The sequence below is a fragment of the Fusarium redolens genome (genome assembly GCF_020744475.1).
Source record: "Fusarium redolens strain MPI-CAGE-AT-0023 chromosome Unknown BKA55scaffold_7, whole genome shotgun sequence".
Taxonomy (NCBI): domain Eukaryota; kingdom Fungi; phylum Ascomycota; class Sordariomycetes; order Hypocreales; family Nectriaceae; genus Fusarium; species Fusarium redolens.
Genome location: NW_025763670.1, coordinates 1,720,765 through 1,742,002, shown reverse-complemented (window position 1 = coordinate 1,742,002; position 21,238 = coordinate 1,720,765). Strand labels below are relative to the sequence as shown.

Sequence of the window (21,238 nt, the reverse complement as noted above, 5' to 3'; positions counted from 1 at the left end):
AAAGCCAAGGAGCCCATTGTTCAGTTCGCTGTTGGTTTTCGGTTTAACCGTTGGTCCGACTTACACTCGATATAAGGCTGAAGATAAGGTTATTAGTCATGCGCCGTGATTCACGATCCAGGAAGGAGTGCCTTCCATTTTTTGCACCTCAATTAAACGGCCACGTTTTCCTGATCAAGTGCCATGCGACGAATGTATTTTTATGAATGATTGGTAGGGATTGTCTTTTGCAATTAAAATCGAGACGCCCGACTTGTTTCATGGTTTTCAGCTGATCCCCAAATCGTGCTGGTTTGTATGCAATGAACAGGGATGGATCCATGCTTGAGAAGGGCTGACCAGGTCATTTTATAGCTCGCGATCCCACAAGAAGCTTAAATACCTGCTTATCTCCCCAGTCAGTAGTGGAAGTGGCTGTCAATACATTTAAGCTTATTTCCTATTGATTCAGTGACGTTGAGATGCGTGCCATTCCGTCAACACTTATCAGCCTGGCCTTCGCAGTCTTGGCAACTGCCTCCGACGAAGATGTCGTTTCGTTCCCCGCCATTGGCGAAGTCGACATCGTGTTTCCTCGGGAAGATACATACGCCGCCGAAGCGCCATTCCCCGTTATTTTCGGCCTTCAAAATGCTCCTGTCTTGACAACCTTCAGTGGCACGCTCAACTGGGAACTTGATTGTGCATACACCCTCTTCGGCATCGGCCGACTATACCTAGACTTTCTACCAGACTCAGAACCATATTACTTTCTCAACACGAGCAAAGCCATCGCCGACGCTGACGAGGGTGATCAGTTTCAGTACTGGCGTGGCGAAGAAGATTCTTGTATCCTCAAGTGGGATTTGCGGTGGACCACTGTTTGCGAGCCACGGAAAGACGGCAGTCTTCTCTTGAAGAACAATCAGTTTGAACGATCTGGAAACGTGACTTTTACTCTTCGCCCTGGCGCAAAGACGGCACGCAAGGCTATCGCCGAGTACGACGGCTGCGCTATTGGAGGCACTGCGGTGAAGGTTGAACGCAATCACACAGTTGGTTGTCCCATTCTTGCCGAAGACGCATCACCTAAACCGAGGCCTTGTGACTTGGATGTCAAAAAGGCCCGCAGTAGCCTTGCAGAGGCTGTTGTGAAACCTACCACTAGCTTGACTGCGATACCCAGCAAAACGACCGATACAGGTGTGGGGACAACAGGTACTGGGACCGATGGCGCCTCGGAGTCTACTAGCACCGGAGAGGCCTCTGGGAAAAGCAGCGGTGGTGGAAATGATGACAATGGTGCACATGCACTAAGTATTAGCAAAGGTGGACTCTTGACTTTGTTTACTGCTCTAGCTACTAGTACCCTTCTTGAACTAGTCATGTAGGACTGATAGCATTGGTACGTAAGTAGAGTAGTTGAATCAGTTGCCACATCCCAGCCTCAGCTTCGGAATCTGGACCAACAAACGAAGCATTAGATTTCAGCACCACCCAACAAGGCTTTTTACTATCTCGCCGCTGCATTGTCCTACTGATAGAGAAAATTCCCGTTCTATACGTTGCTTTACAGTGGTCTGGGACATGGTGCCATGCAGAAAGTTTATAACCGATTTTGTCATGGTGAACAGCTTAGCCCTGACTTGAGCTGTGGAGACTGAAACACCCCAGAACCGATTTTAAGCATAAGCTTGCATAGATTCTAAAGATAAATGGTCTGGTTTCTCTCTTAGAATTACCGTTTCTGTCTATAGATACTACTTTTTAGCTTCCTAGCATGGAGCCGCGAACACGGCATGCACGGCTATCCAAGCCGGCCGAGGGCCGAAACCAATAGTTCAAGTCTTTAGGGGTGAAGTCCATATGTGTTAGCCGTGATGAGAGCGTCTTAAATTATTAATTCAAAAGGATACGATCCATTTCAACGTTATTTGGATCTAGTAGTATATAATCTTACGACGACCTCACTCAAACGATCGGTAAGTATCCCATTACCTTCTTCCGACACAGCTCAAGTTATTCTCGGTTGGCTGTCTCAATACAAACTTCCCAATTCTCCATATATTTTTGTTCTTGCCGTTACACCATGGCCTCAATCAAATATACTACTCCTCCCGGCTTCACCCAAACCCTGTCTGACGCCGTCCACTACTCCCAAGCCGTCGATCTCGGCAACGGCCACTTCAAGATCTCAGGTCAAGGTGGCTGGAACGCCAAAGGCGAAATACCATCCGACATCAAAACAGAAACTGAACAAACAATTCAAAACGTTGACGATATTCTCAAAGCGGCTGGTCTTCGTGGCTGGGAAGACGTCTACTACGTACGCAGTTATCACACCGATATTGACGCGACACTATCTCCTCTAGCTGAGGCTCTTAAGAAGCGTATTCCTGATAATAGACCTGGAGGCGTTGTGTTGGGTGTTGCGAAGTTGGCCTTGCCCGGTATGAGGTTGGAGATTGAGGTTGATGCTAAGACTTCGAACTTGAGGGGACCATCAGCGAAGATCTAACTTCGATCAGCTCCAAGGAAAGATATGTAGCAAGAACCCTTCGAAGAAATCAGACAGTTATATTTATATCAATATATCATTCCATAAGTCGCTAAATTAACAAAGTCATCATTCATAACCCATTACTTCTCCAAACATTCTCGAATCGACCCTTCTTGCATCTCACTGTACAGGTCAAATTCCTTCTTGACATGACAACCAAGACTTCTCTCGAAGGAGCCTTGATCCGCTTCTGCAACATGACTCAACCCGCCATCTTCCCCTAGGTTTGAGTGAAAGATTCCAGCTGCACTAACTGGCAAGAAGTCCTCATATGTGATCGGCTCGACCTTGATAATTCCAGAACTGATAAGGCTGTCGATACTCGCACCAGAGTCTTTCGACAGCTTAGAAACAGCATTGTATGTAAAGTATGCAAGTTTCTCTTTTCGAATAGTTTCCAAATCATCAGGGAACTTCTGGAAAACCTCTGCAAGAATTTGCTCCTTCGAACCAGGCTTAGCATCAGACGTGAGCTTGGCCACAGATCCCCGCCACTCATTGATAAGATCATCATATAGACGTCTTCCCTTTGGCGTCAAAGCCATTCCTCGCTGTTCAATCTCCCCAAACCTCGCCTTATGGCTTCCTCCCGTTTCTTCTCCCTCAGAAAAAGCAATCGCTTCATCAAGGGCTAGGAAACTTGTCTGGCGAAGGAGAATAGGACAAAGTCTTGGTGGAGGTCCCTCGATGGCGTCTTTGGCTTGAAGGCCATATCGAAGCATTTCAACTTGTGCTGTTTCGATATCGAGCACTCGAGGTGTGAGATGGTTGATGTGAGGTCCTTTGAAACAGACGACGTCTGCGATCAAGGGATGTGCTTTTCGGAGAGCTTTGTATGTTTTCATGTCTACTGTTGATGTTTTGTGCCATCGGAATGTCTCCAGAGCTTCTTTTATGAATTCTTCTGAAGAAGATTCTGAGAAATGCTTTTGCGACTCGAATTGTTCGATTAATTCCACACAGCGCTGTGTAAAGATGTTGCGTTTTCGCAAGATATCAGCCGCCTGTGTCCGAAGTGTCTCATCTTCGATGAGCTCAAGCCGCAATAACGATGTAAATACCCGAAATGGGTTATAAGCCAGAGCTTCTTGTGTGAGAGGTCGAAAGCACGTGGCGTGAACTGGGAGATTGGCGACAGTGAGGTCGTAATAGCCAACAGGATGCATGCCCATTACAGCAAATAAGCGCCGCATTATGGCTAGCTCTTCTGGTGTTCCAAGTCTGATAGCTCCATGGCGTTCAACCTCGATACGAGGTTCGATGGGTTGATGTGTTTGGTGGTTGATATCGGATACAAGCTTGAGGAGTGTGCCGTATTGAGGAACCTCACGTCGATACATGCTCGAGAGGGCAGAGGCGAACATAGCTCTGATAGCATCGGGACTGACTGTATCTGTGACTGTCATTGTGACTGCGGTATATGATATGTTGTTACTGTAGAGGAGGTACTATTTGCTTTTAAGGAACAGGATGTTAAATTCAGATGTATTATTAGGCTTATCATGTCTATAGCGCAACCCAGATAAGACTGAATGCTATCATTTATATCTAATACTTCGGCAACGAGACACGAATGCCGATGTTATCAGGTATCTCCTGGACGCCCTTTTGCTTGTAGTCATTCTCCACTGACAAGCCTCCAACGAATTAGATTACATGGTTTGGGGATAAGTGAGATCACGTATCCGATAAGGCGGGGCCGAAACCGGGTCATGGGGTTCGAATGCGATAAAGAGGAAACAGATCCCGAGCGTTGGCTCGTTTCAATATGTTATATGCCGACTCCGGTTATCGGCGGGATTGATACTTTCCGAGTCACTGATTTACCTGTTTGTTGGCTGGATAGTCAAGATAAGGAGGCTGATAAGGAAACCATAATCACATTCTCACAGATAAGGTACCCGATATCAAATATGTTAAGGTTCCAGCGGAAGATAGCCGAGCCAGAGAACAGTCACTATATTGATGGACAATCTCATGCGTGACACGAATATCGTTCCTCATACTTGTAATAATCAGCCTGGGAAAGGCCACGGACAAACGAGAACATTACTCAACAGAACACACAGCCACCAGTAATGTAACAAATGGTATCATTATGGCTATCTCGTGACGGCTTCTCTATACAGCTTCCCCTACAGCTCGAATCCCAGGTTGACGTGAATAGCCTTGGACTGAGTATACGCATCCAGCGCATACTGCCCCAACTCACGACCAATTCCAGAAGATTTATATCCACCGAAAGGAATACCGAAGTGTGAATCGCCGGATGAGTTGATCCAGACCATGCCAGCCTGAAGCTTACGAGCGACCTTGTGTGCCCGAGAGATCTTTTCTGTAAAGAGAGCGGCGGCAAGACCATACGATGTATCGTTGGCTTTGGCAATGGCTTCCTCGTCGGTAGAGAACTTGGCGATGGAGACGACGGGGCCGAAGATCTCTTCCTTCATGATCTTCATGTCCTCGGTAGTCTGTTACTCGAGTCAGAATACTTTTTGGTATTGTCGGAGCGGAAACTTACGTCTGCAAAGACTGTCGGTTGGAGGTAGTAGCCCTTGTCACCGTGCTTGCTACCACCGTACAGGAGTCTAGCACCAGACTTGCGTCCCTCCTCAATGTATGAGATAACTCGGTCGAATTGGGTCTTCGAGACTTGAGGGCCCTGGACTGTTGCTTCCTCGAAGGGAGAACCGAGCTTGTCGTTCTCCTTTGTGACCGCGACGAACTTCTCAAGGAACTTGTCGTAGATGTCCTCGTGCACGTAGATTCTCGAGGTGGATGTGCACACCTGAGATATACTGTCAGTATCCATGGCGCTGTTCAATGGGTTATGAAGCTCACCTCTCCCTTGTTGTCCATGATGCCAAAGTGGCACCACTTAACAGCCTGCTCCAGCTCTGCATCGGCAAATACAATTGAGGGACTCTTACCACCACACTCAAGCGTGATGTTCTTCAGGTTGTTCGCAGCATCCTTCATAATAGCCCTACCAGTGTTGGTGCTACCCGTAAACGCAACCTTGTCAATGTCCATGTGTCCAGCAATAGCCTTTCCAGTCTGGGGGCCAAGACCAGGCAGGACATTGACAACGCCAGCAGGGAGACCGGCCTCCTTGACGAGGTTACCAAAGTATAAAGCAGACAAAGGTGTCTGCTCAGCGGGCTTGAGGATGACGGTGTTACCGCATGCCAGCGCGGGCGCGACCTTCCAAGCGAGCATCATGAAGGGGAAATTCCACGGGATAATCTGTCCGCAGACACCAAGAGGCTCTTGGAGAACATATGCGAGCTTAGCGGGAGATGTCTCAATTGTCTTGCCGCTGATCTTGTCGGCCGCACCGGCGTAGTAACGGAAGACATTGTACGACTCGTCGAGATCGCCGGCAAGACAAGCGCTGAAGGGCTAGCAACAGTGTCAGCGACGCGATCGATTGGGTGGGTATCATTCATACATACCTTTCCATTGTCAAAGGCGTCAATAGCAGCGATGAGCTCACGGTCGCGATCAATAAGATCAGCAAGCTTGTAAAGGAATGCGCCGCGGTCGACGGCAGCTAGCTCTGACCATTCACCCTCGAAGGCTTTGCGGGCTGCTTGAACGGCCTTGTCGACGTCTTCTTTTGAAGCTCCCTTGAGCTTGATGACTTCTTCCTCGGTGCTGGGACGTGTGAGTTTCCGTTCAATTGGAGATTTGAGGGAGTGGTGAGAGCTTACACTGGGTTTGTCACTGCGAACTCATCGCCCGAAGCAGCGACAAACTCGTTGTTGATGAAGAGACCTGTAGGTTGGTCGTACTTCTTGCCATTGGGCAATGTGATTGATGTAGTTGATGCCATTGTGAAATATGTAAGAGACGCAAGGCGCGGGGAAGACAGAAATGAGAGAAGTTTGAATGTATTCAATGAGGAAGGATGGGGTATGATCTTTTATAATGAGTGCGACGCATCAAATGACAGCTCATACACCATCGCGTCCATCTTTGCGGGGTCACTCAATCATGACAATCTCGCTTGCACATTCAGCTGATAACACTTCAATTGGCCACAAACCTTTCCTCATACAGTCTCTCATCATGTCCCAGTTCATGTCAGGAAAGTATTCAGGCCAGAATGAGGGGGAACACTAACGATATCTCTAACCCCACGATGCGGGGGAACATGGGCTATTCTCCTTTGGGTAAGTTTTTGGGCCTCTGACAACCCACAGACAGGTCTTATCTCATACTGCATCTGGGATGTTTCTGGGCAATTCTGCGGGGAAAGTGAGATACAGCTCTTGAGAGTGGGAGAGTCAAACTGGAATAGGAATGTTGGGTGGCCACTCGGTCATTGTGGCATGACGAGGTGGCCGAGGTGAAGGATTCATGATAGGTTCTGTGATCATCATAGCCATGCGCCAAGATCTTGGGTGGTGATACTGTGTGTCATGTTGTGTAGTACATAAGGGCAACTGTGCCTCTGATACGAGCATTAAGCACAGCGACCGTTTTCGATCTGTACCTCTCAGTCACAAATCCTCAGCTACCTGTAAGCCTCCAGCTTCACAATCAATCTTGTCTCAGTGCCTTACACAAACAGACCGTCATCATGTCTCATCTCACCTACTTCAACTACGAAGGCGTCGGCAAGACCAACAACAAAGAATACTCATACTCACAAGCCGTCCGCGTCGGCAACACCATCAAATGCTCCGGCCAAGGCGGATGGGACAACGAAGGCAATATCGACAAAGAAGATCTCAAGGGTCAAATTGACCTGGCTTTCAAGAACGTTGAGAAGAACCTCAAAGACGCTGGCGCAAGGGGTTGGGCAGACGTTCACTCCGTTAGGAGCTATCACATTTCCCTCTCGGGCTCTTTTGACCTCATGGTTGAGCAGTTTCGGAAGTGGATGCCTGATCATCAGCCAACTTGGACTTGTGTGGGTGTTACGGAGTTGGGTATTCCTGGTATGATCGTTGAGATCGAGGTGGAGGCCACCATTCAGCAATAGTTGTGTAGCGGAATTTATTAAGCATCTTTTCTTCTCCACCATGTCTCATGTGGCTCTCGGTTTTGTCCCACTTATTTGTTGCTCTATAGCACAAGCAGACCGGCTGAATAATTATTCCTGGTCCATAGAGATTCTCACCTGCTTCTTGAGACCGTGAGACTCATTACACGATTGCCTCATCTCAAGTCAATTGGCACCATGCCAGAAGCTCCTTGGCCCAAGAGGCGTAGATTCCAATACGCGAGTGGATGGAGCAGTCATGATGTCTCGGAACACGATCAAACCCCATTAATTTTGGACGATGATACGCGCGCTCTTTATGAACGCGCCACCACTGACCAGTCATCACTGAGCGATGATGACCGGCGAAAGCTCTCCCAATGGCCATCTCAGGAAGCACAAGACTCTCACTACCGGAAAGTATGTGTCTTAACTTGGTCTGAACTTATCACCAAAGCTGTTCAAGATCCTGGATCCATCTCATACTTCGAAGCATCCTTGCTCATCACCCCAGCTGTGGGCCCTGATCTAAGTCTACAGAGATATCGGATGAGCAAAGCTGATCTAGATCTTTTGGATAATGCGGTAGAGGCTGCTTTGACAGAAGAAGAAATTGCTGCTCGTCAAATTAGCTTGGATATGAAGGGTTTCTGGGACCAACAAAGCCGGAATGCCAAGAAAACGCTTGGGAATTACGACAGACAGATTATCAGAGAGGCTATGACTGTTCAATGGCAGGAACACGTTATGGGTTTGGGTGATCCTAAGTTGGCATCTTGCGGCTTTGTGACCTTTCACTCAAAGGATCTGGGCTGGCCGGTATTCAAGGAGCAGATGGAAACTGCCATACGGTGTGGCTTCAATTTCATTCCCAATGTCAAGACAGGAGTCAAAGACGGTTTCACATTACATCATATAGAGTACGGCGACTCAGAACCTCTGCAAAGACTCTTCAACACCATGCGAAATGAGAGAACTATCCCCAATGGCTTACGACCAGACACATTCCTCTACGTTGATGACAAGGCACTTCAGTCTCGTCACTCAAGTAGGCCTTTCCTTTGGCTGTCAGAGCTGGAGAATCAAGCCGAGCAATTCGACGAGACTATGCCGCTAAAGATAGACATCAAGCATATAGCGCCGGTACTGATCGCACGGTTGACGCAACGGGATATGTCATCGGGTAAGTGCCGTACATGGCCATGGGGAGACACATCAGACTTGGAGCAGCTTCACGCTGAAGCTGGTCGTTCACGAAACTCAGATGGTGAACGAGATAGGATCTGGCCTCCAACTCCACGACCGTTTCAAATCCAGTGCTCGGGCTCTTTACTACTAAGCGAGGGGATGAGTGTGCAATAAACAGATACAACATTCCATTAGAATTTAGATGAGGTAGATATCCAATGGTTAACCCAATGCTAGTTGGCATGATGAAACAACAAAGCTTCCCAGAACTATCATAACTTTCCTGTCTTTCCAAAAGTACCTGTAACTCATGTTTCGATTGTCAAAGTAGTAGGCCTTATGAAACATGATATATCTACCTCCGGAAGGAAGTTCAAGCTACAGTACTAGTGGCAGATGGACAATGGTTTACACCTAGTATCTTTCCAGAAAGGGACCATGGCCCGGGAAACACGAGACTTGCAAGAACAACGTTTTCCTTGATGCATCCAGGAGTCGTTTTGACAAGTCGATAGGTTGTGGAGACTGGAACAGAAGCTATACCAGCTCGAATTGAGTTTCACTCATGGAAAGGATTTGGTGTCGGCTATCCGGGAATCCTTCATGTTCTGATAAGGCCTTGCAGCCAATTAGGTTTCCAAGATATCCTAGCAAGCGTCTGGTGTTGCAAGAGCACGGCATCAAGTCGGACCAGAGATGACTCACCGCCAACTTGGTTTGAAAAGAAGAACTGAATCATCTCAAGAATAGTGAGTCTTTACCAAACCACTTCTCCTCACAAAATGACTTCCGCATATAGTCAAGAGCAACTTTCACGATTCTTCGATCACATCAATCTTCCTAAAGCGCTGCGAGAAGACCTTCGGCCTTCGTTGATGCTGTTGAAAGCCTTGCACACGCACTCACTTGCCACGTTCCCGTATGAAAACCTATCTCTGCACTATAATGCGGCTCACAAAATCGATCTTGATCCTCAACATCTTTTTCGAAAGATGGTGACGGATAATCGTGGCCGTGGTGGTTTCTGTATGGAGATCGCCATCTTGTACAATCATGTTCTTCGAGCTATAGGATTCGATGCATATACTGCCGGGGTACGAACTCGAGGGAGACTTGAGGGCGTTCCTACGGGGGACTATCCAGGTTGGTAAGTAAGCCACTTTACCTCAGTTGTTGGGGTAAAATGAAGAAGTCAAAACTGCACATCAAGGGACCCCGTCGGTATTTTGAATGCTAGAGGCAGGTTATCACTGGATAAATCACCTCATTTTCTTTTTTGGATATCCTGAGCGTGTTGGCAACATGAATCAAGAGCTAACCAAACAATAAGGAATCATATCGTGAACATCATCACTTTCCCGGACGGCAGCAAATATCATTCCGACGTAGCATTCGGAGGTGACGGCGCCACGATGCCAATGCCACTCATCGACGGCTTAGTACACGAGAACCTTGGAACCCAGCAAATCCGACTCAAGAGAGATTGGATACCTCATCAAGTCCACAAAACGGAAGAGACCAAACTCTGGATCTATCAGTATCGAAACAGCCAAGACAAAGAGTGGATTTCTTTCTACTCGTTTCCAGGCATCGAGTTCTTCGCTTTGGACTGGGATGTCGTCAACTGGTGGATCAACACTCACGCGGATAGCCATCAGTTACGCAATATGTTGACTATCAAGTTTCTGCTTCGCCCTGTGGAGAATGAGGCAAGCTTTGAAGGGGAGATGGAGATTTATGGAAAGAGAATGCTTGTGAATGGGGTTGTTAAAGAGAATCTGGGAGGAAGGACACAGATTATCACCACTTGTAACACGGAAGGGGAGCGCGTAGAAACTCTTGAGAGGTGTTTCCAGATATTCCTCACCGATGAAGAAAAGGAGGGTATTCGCGGCTACGTGTCAGAGCTAAACGGCTCTGTACCATAAATAAGACAAAAAGCATCCATCAGATCCAAAAAAGAAAATACCATCAAGTCTTCAGAAAGTCCCACAAAGCACCTTCACCTCTCACTTCCACCAACTCACTCCCATCATCTCCAACAGCCATGCTCCACAACTCTTGCCCATGCCTCATCAAAAGCTCATAACCACCCTGCGGACTCGGTCGAAGTGTAAAGTACTCATGCGACTGATGCTTATCGACTCTGGCGATGAACTTCTTCCTCTCGTTGTGGCCGATGATAGTCCCAGATACACAGTTGCGAAAGCCCAGCCACCTATCTCGTTCGATACACTCCCAGTGAAAGCCTCCTCTCGGGTTGAAGCCCTCGCAGAGTCGGAGGTCACCGTTCACGATGGTGATGACTTTGCCTGAGTCGCGATGGCGGATGATGAAGATGGCTCCGGGGTAGGGAACGGATTCGGTGTATTCTCTGCAGATTTCGGTTGTCGTTGTGTGTGTAGGTGTGCCTGGGCCGTCGACAGTGGAAGCCATGGACATGGTATCAATGAGATCCATCTCTTTACTCATTTTGATGAAACTTTACTGTTGATAGCCGTAGTTGAGATGCAATGTTGAGACGGCGAGATTGAATGCATGTCCACGTAATGCGTCAGGCAGCTGCGGGAGGCCAACCAACCACTGAGATTGTTGCATTCTGACAGCCTTTCATCCTTTCAGCCTCTCATGGCAGGAAAGCGCTGGGGCTAGCAACTATATATAACGGAAAACAAAGACTAGCATATTATAGGCAGTGGCAGTATATATGTATCACATATTTGCTAAAACAGGTTTCCAGGAACAAAGAGTTTCCAAGTTTGCCCCTGGTACCTGAAAGATGCCGTAGGGTAACTCCCCAGACTTGCCCTAGACGGAGATGATCGACATTCGTTTGGCAGCTAGCGATACCCGCTTGCGACTCGACCTACAAGTTATACAGATATAAATTATAGATATAAACAATATCTATTCATCTCGCCCTACTGCGTTTGACTCCGCATCTGACGGAACGAGTTTCATGACATGTTCTCACACCAATGGCCATGTTCTCAACTGCCTGATGCTAAGCAGACAAAGCCCAACACCAAAGCCAATGCCAATGACCAGCTGCGCCGTTAGACAAACCGAGACACGGAAGTCCTAACAAACTCAAATCATCAATATCAGGGCAAGAATAGGGTGTGAGAAGAAGACCCTGCATCAGTACAACCAACCCAGCCACGACAGCATCTTTCGAAACACACCCGGACTTTTCAAGGTCACAAGGTTGATCAATCAGTCATTTCTTCGCAACCTTAAACGCCCAAGACACAAAATTAACTCGCGCCAAGCTTCGCGTGACCTCAATCACAAAAACCGTTTTAACCGCCCGCATCGCACTCACAAACTCCCCCCTCCCTTGTCATTCTCGTGTCATTCTGATTTCTCGGGCTTCACAACAAAACCGTTATGATATGCCCCTCCCGTCACATCCGAAAAAAAAAAAGGGCGCCACAGTAGCACTCGTAACACGTTCTAGACCAACGGAGCAAAGCCAACGAAGCCAAGAACTGTGGCTCAGGGCACGAGGACACGCAACCCATAGATCCAAAAGGTCTAGAACGTCGCTGTGCTGATCTTGGGTATTCCCGAGGAGTTTCCCACGCTCTTGAGAACCAAGTCATCCAATGGGACTGCACGGCTGTGCGAAGGTTTCCCCTGCCACCGCGCTTCGCTATTGGTTAGGGTGTTCTACGGCAAGGCGTAACGGAGAAGGGCGACTGAGAGACCCCGAAGGAGAGAATGGCATAGTACACGCTGGGGTATTGTGTAAAGGACATGTTCTCGAATTAGCCAGGAACGCTCGGAGCCCGGCAGAAGCGGAAAAGCGCCTAGGTAATTCAAGCAAACGTTGTATGAATACCGAGAGTTCGATAACGGTCTTTTCCGGAGGCGTAGTATCGACTGGCCAGAACAACAACACTTTTAGTCAATAGCCAGACAAGAATAGCAGCATGGTTTAAAGACGCTGAGACTACAGTAAAAGCACCGATTCGAATGACTTTGTTGACTTACCCTCTGGGGCTCTGCCCTGAAAATCAATAAAGCCAAGCCCTGCCTGATCCGCGTCGGCATGCCCGAGCTCCATCATGATCTGATAGGAAAGATTCAAATGGAATAACTGATAAAATAACTGACCAAGTACCTGAGGGATTATCACGCGGAAACCCTCGCTTACTCAAACATCGAACTTTTTCCGTGAGTACAGTACCCGGAATGCAATTCTGATCGAAAGCAATCAGCTGCATAGTGCTCAGTTACAATGCATCAAGCACAGGCACCTACTGCCGCATCAAGGAAGCCACGGACGTTTTCTAGAGTCAGGCCGAAACAGATCAGTCATATTGGCCGAGCTTCTGGCATGTAAGACAAAGGCCCAAATCTAGAGCCTCCCTCGTGTGATAAGCAAGACCGGACGGACCCTTCAAAAGGACCCTTAATTTGTAAAAGGGATTCACCGCTCCATAATTCTTCAGCCCTGGGATCACCCGGACCTGTGGCTTAAAGTCCATTTTGAGATCCGAGCTCTGCAAGATGGCGTATTCTGGAATACGTTTCCAACGTCTCACTTGAGTGCCATGCAATTTCCCGCAGAACGCCGCCAAGGCGAGTTCTAGCCCGCATGGTACTGCAGTCTGCGATGCAACACTGTCTTGCTCTTGTAAGCGCTTGCTGGGGTTTGATGGAAAGAGAGCAAGAGCTTCGTAAGAACATCGTGGCTGTGACAAGTTTACTGCTTAGAGTGGTTGGGTTTGTAATTTAATGATATGCAAAACACATGTTGCTCATCATGTCCAAGCGGGTCGATCATTCATCAAACTTCAGGGACCTTTTGGGCCCACCCCCAGTTCAAAACGCCAGTGAGAAAAAAAGTAAAAAATAAGGGGACCCTGCCAAGCCAGAGTTCTAGACTCTGAGTCTAACACTCTGACTCTTAAAATGGTGAGCGGCATTATTTCCTCTATTTTGACGGAAATAGCAATTCGAGCGGAAAACAAAAACATCAGTCAGCAATAACTTCAGACCAGTGCTAGAGACAGTTAGTGAATTTAGACATGACAGGGCTTGCCAAGCAATTTGTGATCGTCTGACAAAGAACACATTGATCCGTCGCATCCGTCGGGGAGCTTAATTACAGCGCCATGCAGTGGCTCCGTAGGAGACAGAATGCCGCGGCATCGCATCGCATGCATCGGATGGTATCGCATCAGATAAAACAGATACGCGTAAGGTTCTGTACTACTGTAGCATAGGCAAAATGAGAAACGGAGCAGAAGGGGAAGGGGTGGGAATTATGAAAAGGGTCATCCATATCCCCGATGCAGAGTATCTCCGTCTCGATCCCCTTGCAGCATTGATGAGGCTACATTACCATTCCTCCATCTTAATCCGCGAGATGAAGAATTGTCTTGAATATGGATATGTCGATGTGGAAAAAGCAAGCATCTCGATATCTGTGGCAAGAGAGGCAATTGGTTCCCAGGAGCACCTCCGAACGGGAGACTCTTCATAACGAAAACGGACGCCCATCGAAGGTTTGGTAGAGCATCTCGGCCGGGTGGTGTCGCCCATCTTGATGTGGCTCCATCACTTGATGAGGGCGGTTTTTTTTTTATAGCGTGTTCCAGATCGATCTACAACAAATGGTCTTGCCTAGCTCCCAGGAACGCTGAGAGAATTTCCATTCGACGAGATTGCGACCAGAGGGGGTGTTATGGGCAATTGATAATCTATGGAATTGTGGGTGGCATGGCCATGGGCATTTTGTCAAAACCACCACTGTATGGTGGCGGTTTTTGTCCGGACGATGTGGATGGCTCTGTCTATCTCAAACTCTAGACTGACCCATCAATCCAGTTTAAAACGGGTTCTTCAAAGGGCTGAACGGAGCGACACCACTCGTATAAGTGATCGATCGCGATGAGACAGTGCAGTGTGTCTTTATCTACGAATCGAACTCAGGCAGTCTACTTAAAACACATCTCGATGATTAATTCCTCCGTAACGAAGATCAAACAGATTCTCATCCCACGCATGAACTGATAATCTTTCGATGAATCAATCAAGATCCCCCCGACGTCAGTCTAAAACCCCACATATCTTCCCTTCTCATCGGGACCATCGAAAGGCAAAAAATTAAAAAATGATAGACGATCGCGGGTTCTGATAAGCGTTCCCGTCCAAGCCCAGTCCCGGTAATCCGACGATCAATCAACTGTTCTCCAGTTTCACTCGCTGATCCGATGAGTAAGTCTGGTTCTGGGCATCGAGAGGATTTCAATCACACGTGGGTGCTGCGTAACTATCGACATCAGTTTTGCGATAAGCGCTCCCTTGTGTCATGTTTCGAGGGTTGAATTACGCGCGTGCTATGGATTACATCATTCAAACGTCTACTGATAGCTCCATCAACCACATGTTGTCGATGTTCTAATTTACTGCGATCGGGAATAACTCAAACCCTGTCATAATTTGCTTTTAAGGACCATGATGAGATGCAGGGTATCACCATCGCCAACGGGGTCATGCAGACAGCCTAGACAAGAACAAGGTGGACGGAGGAGCTCCGGTGCTTGTGAAGGAAGCTCGCGATGTCGATTGCATGCTACAGTACGATGCCGATGGCACTCTCGCGTCATGGATGTTTTGCCTGTCTCGAGTGCCGTGCCGGATGTGACTGGCACGACTCGGCCGGGTGTGATAGCGTGAACGTGAATGGTGCTTGACACTCTGTTTCAAGGTCTTGGCAAAGCACGTTGCAACTTTGGGGACCAATCCAATGAAGCCGTAACGGGCGACATCGAGATGCTCAGGGTCGTTGAAATGTGTCCATGCAATGCCATGTCTTTCTTTTCCATGCTCAACAAAAAGACTTACCAGCAGAGTGACAGCTCCAGACCCAGTCGTCTGCCGTTATTCCCGTCCAGAACATTCATGTATCTCGTTAGAATGCTCTGGACTCAACCTACCGTATAATCACAGAACCGAATCGATGAGATATCTCCATTGAAGCGGAATCATCTCCGACTAGTGGGATCTGGTTCATGGGACAGATACAACAGAACAAGACAGTAAAAAACCGAAGCTTGGTATCCTTCGATCTTGTTCTAATAGCCCGACCAAGGTTCTCGTCTCAGTGCCCTGAAGATCGGAAATTGGCTGTGTCATCAAAGGAGTGCCCGATGGCGCTAGGACTGTTCTGGAGGTTAACTTCAAACGCCGGAACGGAATGCCCTGCCAAGATCTCCGTTGGCTAACTCCGTTTACCGCTTACTGTGATATCTTGTTAACCACTCTCTTCACCTCGTTGAGTTGCATGTTAACAGCACAGCTTCATAAGGACCTTGTGAGTCACGGCAAGGGCCCCTGGAAAGAAGCCAAAGGGCGGGAAGATGAACCCGAAATAGCAATTCATCCCAACATGATCCACAGAGAAAAGACAGCAAAGAAGAAGCGGTCATTATCATCATGAAACTCTACAGCATTGTATTTCTGCAGTGGACTTTTACTGTCGAGCCCAACACGCCAATTTACACATTTCAACATTGCTCTATTTCTGGGTACACTAAACGCTAGCTCAGAGCCCAATCCAACGGTTCAGGCTCATCATGCAAGGACAGGGTTCTCGCTCTCGCTTTCGGTCAGAGTCAGCCCTCAAAAAGAATTAGGGGTCCATCTCTTCTCTACGGAGTATCATTCAACATCACCATCAACATATTGGATCCCGTAAGACCAGCGTTGCAGCCCTGAAAACTGAATGACCCGAATCCCCGGGTACGCGGTGTGCTACGCTGTAGCATTCTGCTCATCTTTCTCCCTGCGGATATTGGATCACCCTGGTGCTTAGATCGTGGTGGTGCCCGTAGTCGCGGGCGGCTCTGTTGTTCTTTCTGCTGGGCTGTCTACGTTGCATCAGGATTGAGGCTTGTAAGTGACAGCCATCCAATAGCGCCTTTCCATACGAGGACAAAGCTTTGCAAATTACAATTCTGTCACAATAGAAGCTTGGCGGGCGCCCAATAGCGACTCTTTCATGCGTTGAGAAACAATACCGATTGTTTATCTCAAGTTATGCGTTGACCACCGATGGAGAAAAGAAACTCTCTCACATCGGATCCCGCGATATGCGTGAAACCCGCCCTAGGATTCAAGACTCCATCCAACGATCCGCCTTTCATATAATGTTGGTCGCACAACAAGGGTTAATCACTGCATCTACTGTACACGCCGCTCGACGCGAACGCCATTGTTAAAATGTGACAGATCCAATGCTTATTGTATCAATTGCGCGGCCTTTCGGCGCGGTTCAAGCGCCGCCCATTATCAATCACCATGCCATGCCATACAAGCCGAAAAGTCCGTCACTTGCACGTTCAGTTGAGACAAAAGGTAGCAGGCATCCGCGGAAGACGGGCGCACGCAGTCAGCTCGATATGTCCTTTTTTACTACCTAATTGATCCCTGTGGCTTCGTGCCCTTGCTGGGCTGAGCTGGCCGATCCGGGGTGATTTTAACGGTGAACTCAATTTCATGAGGCGGACCATGTTGAATTGTCGTACTACCGTACATTTGACTCATCTTGCCAGAGCAACACTGGACAACTCATCTTGGTCCAAGCTGTAGAAGATGAAAAGCTAGAGTGATACAGCACAGGTACAGGGTCTTTTTGCACAGACTTTTGGGCCCTGAAGCTAGAAGCTTCATCAACACGAGACTCTGCAATCTAACTTGCAGGAAGCTCCCATTGTGCAAGGAAGACCCCGTTACGGGAGCCCGGAGCAACGATTGACAACAAAAACATGCAATAAGCTTTATCTGCATTTGTTCTTTTTCGTGCCCAGGTTGAACAAGGCGGTAGATTACTGCCAAAAAGCAAACAATGCATGAATATGTTGCGCTGTACTCTGTACCTTTTGTCTCTGAAGCTGTGCCCCGTTGTCGTCGTAAGCAGTTTTGAGCTGTTTCTTCCCGTGCCGTGAGAATATTACAGTTCTGTAAGAGGTACAGTACATACAGGCATATCCGAGACATCAGCCAGCCCCAAAACAGGACGAATTGGGGGTGGTGATGATCACGGGCGCGACAGGGGAGGATAAGAGAATAATTCTGGACAGTCAGTTAATCAATCAGACACAGCGTGATGCCTCACCAACATGACCCTACAGGTAATCACAAGCCAAAACAAAGTCTCGAGATTGGTGATCCGTAAGCCCCGATAGATCGCATAAGCTCAACACAAAAGAAAACGGAGCATCTCAGATGAATCGACAGGGGTAAAAGTAAACTAAACGGACAAGATGGAGATGGACGGGTTTCGCCTGGTCAGGACCCAAGACCTGACGTTGCATCGGCCAGGCCTGTTCTGGTATTGGGTTCGAGCCAAGCCACGCCCCCCCCCCCCCCCCCCCCCCCCTTCTCCCTCTGCCACTCCGTTTTTGACTCTGGACCTGTCGTACAGTGAGTGAACGCCAAGTTTCAAGCCAAGACTCAACAGTCAGAGAGTTTATGGTTGCTAAGACAATTATCCCTCACCGAGAGCAGTTTAGATAACAGCCCAGGTCTGTCTGATACTGGCATATGCCGCAGTTGTAATATATCTTTTCAGGACTCAAATTGAATTGAAATGAATGCTGGTGCCTTGAAGAGGGGCGTATGCTTGGACTCTCCGTTTTGCTCGTCTTGGGCTTGGCACAATGTCTTGCTGCTGTTTCTCTCGACCCGCTGCCGATCTTTACTCCGCGACACGCCGTCTCGCAAGACACATCCGTGGACGAGCAGTTCAATCGTCGATCCGCAGCAGCACAGCTAAAGGAGAAGTAGAAGAAAAAACTTACGTAGCCCCCAAAACCACACACTGAAACTGACCTGCCTGCCCTGTTTCTCTCTGGGCGCGCGTGTGTTGCATCCAATTGCTGCTAGCAGGATCAAGAAAAAGATTCAGCCATTTTGATAAAAAGGCCTGGTTACCCCCCAAAATAACGCCCTTGAATCCAGAACCTACATCCCTTTTATGAAACGAATTTCACCGATACGACTCGACTCGACTCGATACGATACAATACCCCTAGGACACTCTAGACTCTCAGTAATAGCGATTGATTGTGCACTCAAATAAACACAAGGGCCCCCTTCTGCTCGTCCCAGCTGCAATCTACCGGACTAAGCCTCAGCCACCTTGTGCTACAGTTCCAAACTGTACCGTCCTTCCGTACCGTACCGTATCTGTCTGTCTGTCTACGTATACGACGTAGCGCTACGTAGCGTAGCCCTCCCTGGTCCCAGTCCCCAGTCTCGTTCAGTCAGGCTCAGACAAAACACACACCCCTCCCCCGGACGGGCTTGTTTTCAAGGCTCCAGAGTTCAAAAGGCTAGGCCCCTGGTCGCTATTCAATCCTTCTTAACCAGCACAGTCCCCCTTGAGGGCGAAGCATCAAAGCAAGAGTACAAAGCAGCAAAGCAATTACCAAGGCGCCAGCACATCCCCATCCACTTGAAACAAACAAAAAAGGCTTTAGCTTCCTTTTTTCTTCTTGTTCCTTACCCTGCCCCTTGTGGTACATCACCTCAAAATATCTATATTACCCGCCCTGTCTGCCCTTTCCAACCTCGTCTCCATCATCATGTCTGCCAGACCTTCAAGTCACCACTTTGGATCAACAAGCTCAACATCATCAACACCTTCTTCAGGCTCCGACTCAGACTCTTCCAGCTCAGGACACAGATACAGCATGGACTCAATCGCACTCCCCATCGCCTCTGTCGAGGTTCTTCGCTGCATGCGATGCGCTCGCTCAGTCGAGGCTACTTCTACCGACGACGTCAGTACCATGGGAATGGTTCGCATCGCTCACAACCTCTACTACTGCGAACGCTGCGCAAAGATGGTCGGCTACAAATAAATGAATCAACCAACATACAACACCTAAAGGCCTGAACACGAGTAACACACGAACTACATTCAGCTTTTTTTCTTTCTCGGTGGAGGGAAACAAATCACATGGCGACATGGACGGTTAATCCCCAAAGCAAGCATTCAATGATTCTTCCAACCAGCCAACCCACAACAACCACCTTTTCGGCGCAAAGGAAATATGATATTCGGCTCTTAACCTCCAGCGTGCCGCATGAATACATCCCCCTCCTGCCATTAGGGTCAGCCAGCCATTTATTGCAGTTTGGCAACCCCACCATCACCAAGAGCAAAGCCATATATCGCCACAGAGCAAGTTGACCACCAACATCAACATGCGAGGACGACCTAAGTTGGCACCCTCTTACAACAACCGAAGCAAAACCCAACGATACCGACAACCACCCTTTCAGCACTGCCAACTCAGGAACCCATCCATCTTTTTGAGGTTCAGGGCATTCGAGTGATTGGGTGCGGCATGCCCGGCATCAATGTATGGGTACCCCGTCAGCTTCCGGATCAGCACTTGTCAGGCTCAGCTCAGCCCAGCCTGCGGGTGATCAACCCCTCCAAAAGAGAAAGACTGCATTCACTGCCTCATGTGAGATGGATACCACTGAGGCGCTGTCTTCTCTATTTTCATGACCACCAATTTTTGTGTATTTGACGACGTTCATGTGTGGAGTTTTCTTTGGGATGGGATGTAACCTTGTCATATTATCGGATTTTCTTCTTGTATACCCACGGATACCCTGTTTATTGCCGCCGGGCGCTTCGGATATTTTGGGGTTATTTGAATGTTTTACTTGTTCGCTTCTATTCATCGTGGTAGAATACACGCAAGACCACGGCCTGGTGCCTGGCATGGCTTTAGCCTTCTGGGCAGGCTATTTTATCTATATACTTATTTTGAACAATTCATCAAAAATTCTCATATCACATCATTGTGTCTCGTGCATTGTGTTCTCGCACCAATCTCATCTGTGTCTTGCATGTTGGTCATGTAGTTGGTGGTCATTGACGCCTGACCTTTAACAATACCCATCTACAGCAGCCCTCGGCGCTACGTGCCGTCTCTCGCATTGCTAGCACGTATTACATCCGACCAGGGTCGGGGATACTGTCATTGGCTATTTCTCTCTCAAATGGTGATTGCCATTCCCCCCTCCCCTCTCAGAACCAATTAGAGGCTGTACAAGAGGAATTTCAACTGCAGACTCGATGTTGGCTGCCGAAAGGTCACATACCAGCCGCTGACGTCTTGGCTCCCCAACTTTCTCCGTAATCATTTCTCTTCAAGCGGGGGGTTAATTGTGCATGCAGCAGAGAGTGTTAAGCAAGACTGCGTTATCATGATCTGAGTCTGGCTTCATTGATAGGAATGAGAGCGGAGTTGGGAATGGAGACATGGCGGTCTCGCTTCGACTCATTTCACTTTTGACTTTACTTTAATCTGAGACTCTGAGACCTGTCCTTTTCCTTTTTCGCCTCCCCCTTTCTCTCTTCTCCGCCTGTCACTCCAGGTTTTATCCCGGCTTTGGCAATTCTCCTCGGTTAGGGTTTTTAACAGAGCCCAGAGTAACTCCACTATTTCGGTTTACTTGCTTATTTCTGCAGATTTAGTGGAGTC

At 48.2% G+C, this 21,238-nt stretch overlaps 9 protein-coding genes across 9 annotated transcripts; 6 read left to right on the top strand and 3 right to left on the bottom strand.

The window, feature by feature from the left end:
- The first annotated feature begins 159 nt into the window (after positions 1–159).
- On the top strand, positions 160–1,680 carry BKA55DRAFT_566899 (uncharacterized protein). Its single transcript, XM_046192675.1, has 2 exons — positions 160–213; positions 355–1,680. Exon 2 carries the CDS (start codon positions 462–464, stop codon positions 1,368–1,370), a length of 909 nt encoding a protein of 302 aa, XP_046050307.1. The 5' UTR covers positions 160–213; positions 355–461; the 3' UTR covers positions 1,371–1,680.
- Positions 1,681–1,764: 84 nt separating this feature from the next.
- BKA55DRAFT_566898 (Endoribonuclease L-PSP/chorismate mutase-like protein) lies at positions 1,765–2,552 on the top strand. Its single transcript, XM_046192674.1, has one exon. It carries the CDS (start codon positions 2,069–2,071, stop codon positions 2,495–2,497), a length of 429 nt encoding a protein of 142 aa, XP_046050306.1. The 5' UTR covers positions 1,765–2,068; the 3' UTR covers positions 2,498–2,552.
- On the bottom strand, positions 2,553–4,073 carry BKA55DRAFT_566897 (uncharacterized protein). Its single transcript, XM_046192673.1, has one exon. The coding sequence runs from the start codon at positions 3,943–3,945 to the stop codon at positions 2,620–2,622; it is 1,326 nt and encodes a 441-aa protein (XP_046050305.1). The 5' UTR covers positions 3,946–4,073; the 3' UTR covers positions 2,553–2,619.
- A 272-nt stretch (positions 4,074–4,345) lies between these two features.
- On the bottom strand, positions 4,346–6,749 carry BKA55DRAFT_737791 (aldehyde dehydrogenase domain-containing protein). Its single transcript, XM_046201372.1, has 5 exons — positions 6,253–6,749; positions 5,995–6,196; positions 5,381–5,941; positions 5,061–5,327; positions 4,346–5,010 (listed from the first exon to the last, which is right to left on the bottom strand). The coding sequence occupies exons 1-5, from the start codon at positions 6,372–6,374 to the stop codon at positions 4,675–4,677; spliced, it is 1,488 nt and encodes a 495-aa protein (XP_046050304.1). The 5' UTR covers positions 6,375–6,749; the 3' UTR covers positions 4,346–4,674.
- BKA55DRAFT_566895 (Endoribonuclease L-PSP/chorismate mutase-like protein) lies at positions 6,750–7,581 on the top strand. Its single transcript, XM_046192672.1, has 2 exons — positions 6,750–7,062; positions 7,114–7,581. Exon 2 carries the CDS (start codon positions 7,125–7,127, stop codon positions 7,527–7,529), a length of 405 nt encoding a protein of 134 aa, XP_046050303.1. The 5' UTR covers positions 6,750–7,062; positions 7,114–7,124; the 3' UTR covers positions 7,530–7,581.
- Positions 7,582–7,727: 146 nt separating this feature from the next.
- BKA55DRAFT_689557 (uncharacterized protein) lies at positions 7,728–8,891 on the top strand (the record flags this gene model as incomplete). The annotated part of the gene is made up of 1 exon (XM_046199367.1): positions 7,728–8,891. One exon carries the CDS (start codon positions 7,728–7,730, stop codon positions 8,889–8,891), a length of 1,164 nt encoding a protein of 387 aa, XP_046050302.1.
- A 608-nt stretch (positions 8,892–9,499) lies between these two features.
- BKA55DRAFT_593675 (uncharacterized protein) lies at positions 9,500–11,033 on the top strand (the record flags this gene model as incomplete). Its single annotated transcript, XM_046195580.1, has 3 exons — positions 9,500–9,864; positions 10,087–10,636; positions 10,701–11,033. The coding sequence occupies 3 exons, from the start codon at positions 9,500–9,502 to the stop codon at positions 11,031–11,033; spliced, it is 1,248 nt and encodes a 415-aa protein (XP_046050301.1).
- A 6,193-nt stretch (positions 11,034–17,226) lies between these two features.
- On the bottom strand, positions 17,227–17,970 carry BKA55DRAFT_352857 (uncharacterized protein). The gene has a single exon (XM_046185804.1). It carries the CDS (start codon positions 17,727–17,729, stop codon positions 17,301–17,303), a length of 429 nt encoding a protein of 142 aa, XP_046050300.1. The 5' UTR covers positions 17,730–17,970; the 3' UTR covers positions 17,227–17,300.
- Positions 17,971–19,318: 1,348 nt separating this feature from the next.
- On the top strand, positions 19,319–19,597 carry BKA55DRAFT_689554 (uncharacterized protein; the record flags this gene model as incomplete). Its single annotated transcript, XM_046199366.1, has 2 exons — positions 19,319–19,516; positions 19,580–19,597. The coding sequence occupies 2 exons, from the start codon at positions 19,319–19,321 to the stop codon at positions 19,595–19,597; spliced, it is 216 nt and encodes a 71-aa protein (XP_046050299.1).
- Between the last annotated feature and the right edge of the window lie 1,641 nt (positions 19,598–21,238).

What these genes read in the sequence shown, in the direction of transcription:
- BKA55DRAFT_566895 (XM_046192672.1), top strand. Translation starts at nt 7,125, where the DNA reads ATGTCTCATCTCACCTACTTCAACTACGAAGGCGTCGGCAAGACCAAC.
- BKA55DRAFT_737791 (XM_046201372.1), bottom strand. Translation starts at nt 6,374, where the DNA reads ATGGCATCAACTACATCAATCACATTGCCCAATGGCAAGAAGTACGAC. An exon ending in TCATGGACAACAAGGGAGAG is followed by an intron (nt 5,328 to 5,380) that starts GTGAGCTTCATA and finishes AGTATATCTCAG; the next exon opens with GTGTGCACATCCACCTCGAG. An exon ending in AACCGACAGTCTTTGCAGAC is followed by an intron (nt 5,011 to 5,060) that starts GTAAGTTTCCGC and finishes CTCGAGTAACAG; the next exon opens with ACTACCGAGGACATGAAGAT.
- BKA55DRAFT_566897 (XM_046192673.1), bottom strand. Translation starts at nt 3,945, where the DNA reads ATGACAGTCACAGATACAGTCAGTCCCGATGCTATCAGAGCTATGTTC.
- BKA55DRAFT_566899 (XM_046192675.1), top strand. Translation starts at nt 462, where the DNA reads ATGCGTGCCATTCCGTCAACACTTATCAGCCTGGCCTTCGCAGTCTTG.
- BKA55DRAFT_352857 (XM_046185804.1), bottom strand. Translation starts at nt 17,729, where the DNA reads ATGTCTCGGATATGCCTGTATGTACTGTACCTCTTACAGAACTGTAAT.
- BKA55DRAFT_566898 (XM_046192674.1), top strand. Translation starts at nt 2,069, where the DNA reads ATGGCCTCAATCAAATATACTACTCCTCCCGGCTTCACCCAAACCCTG.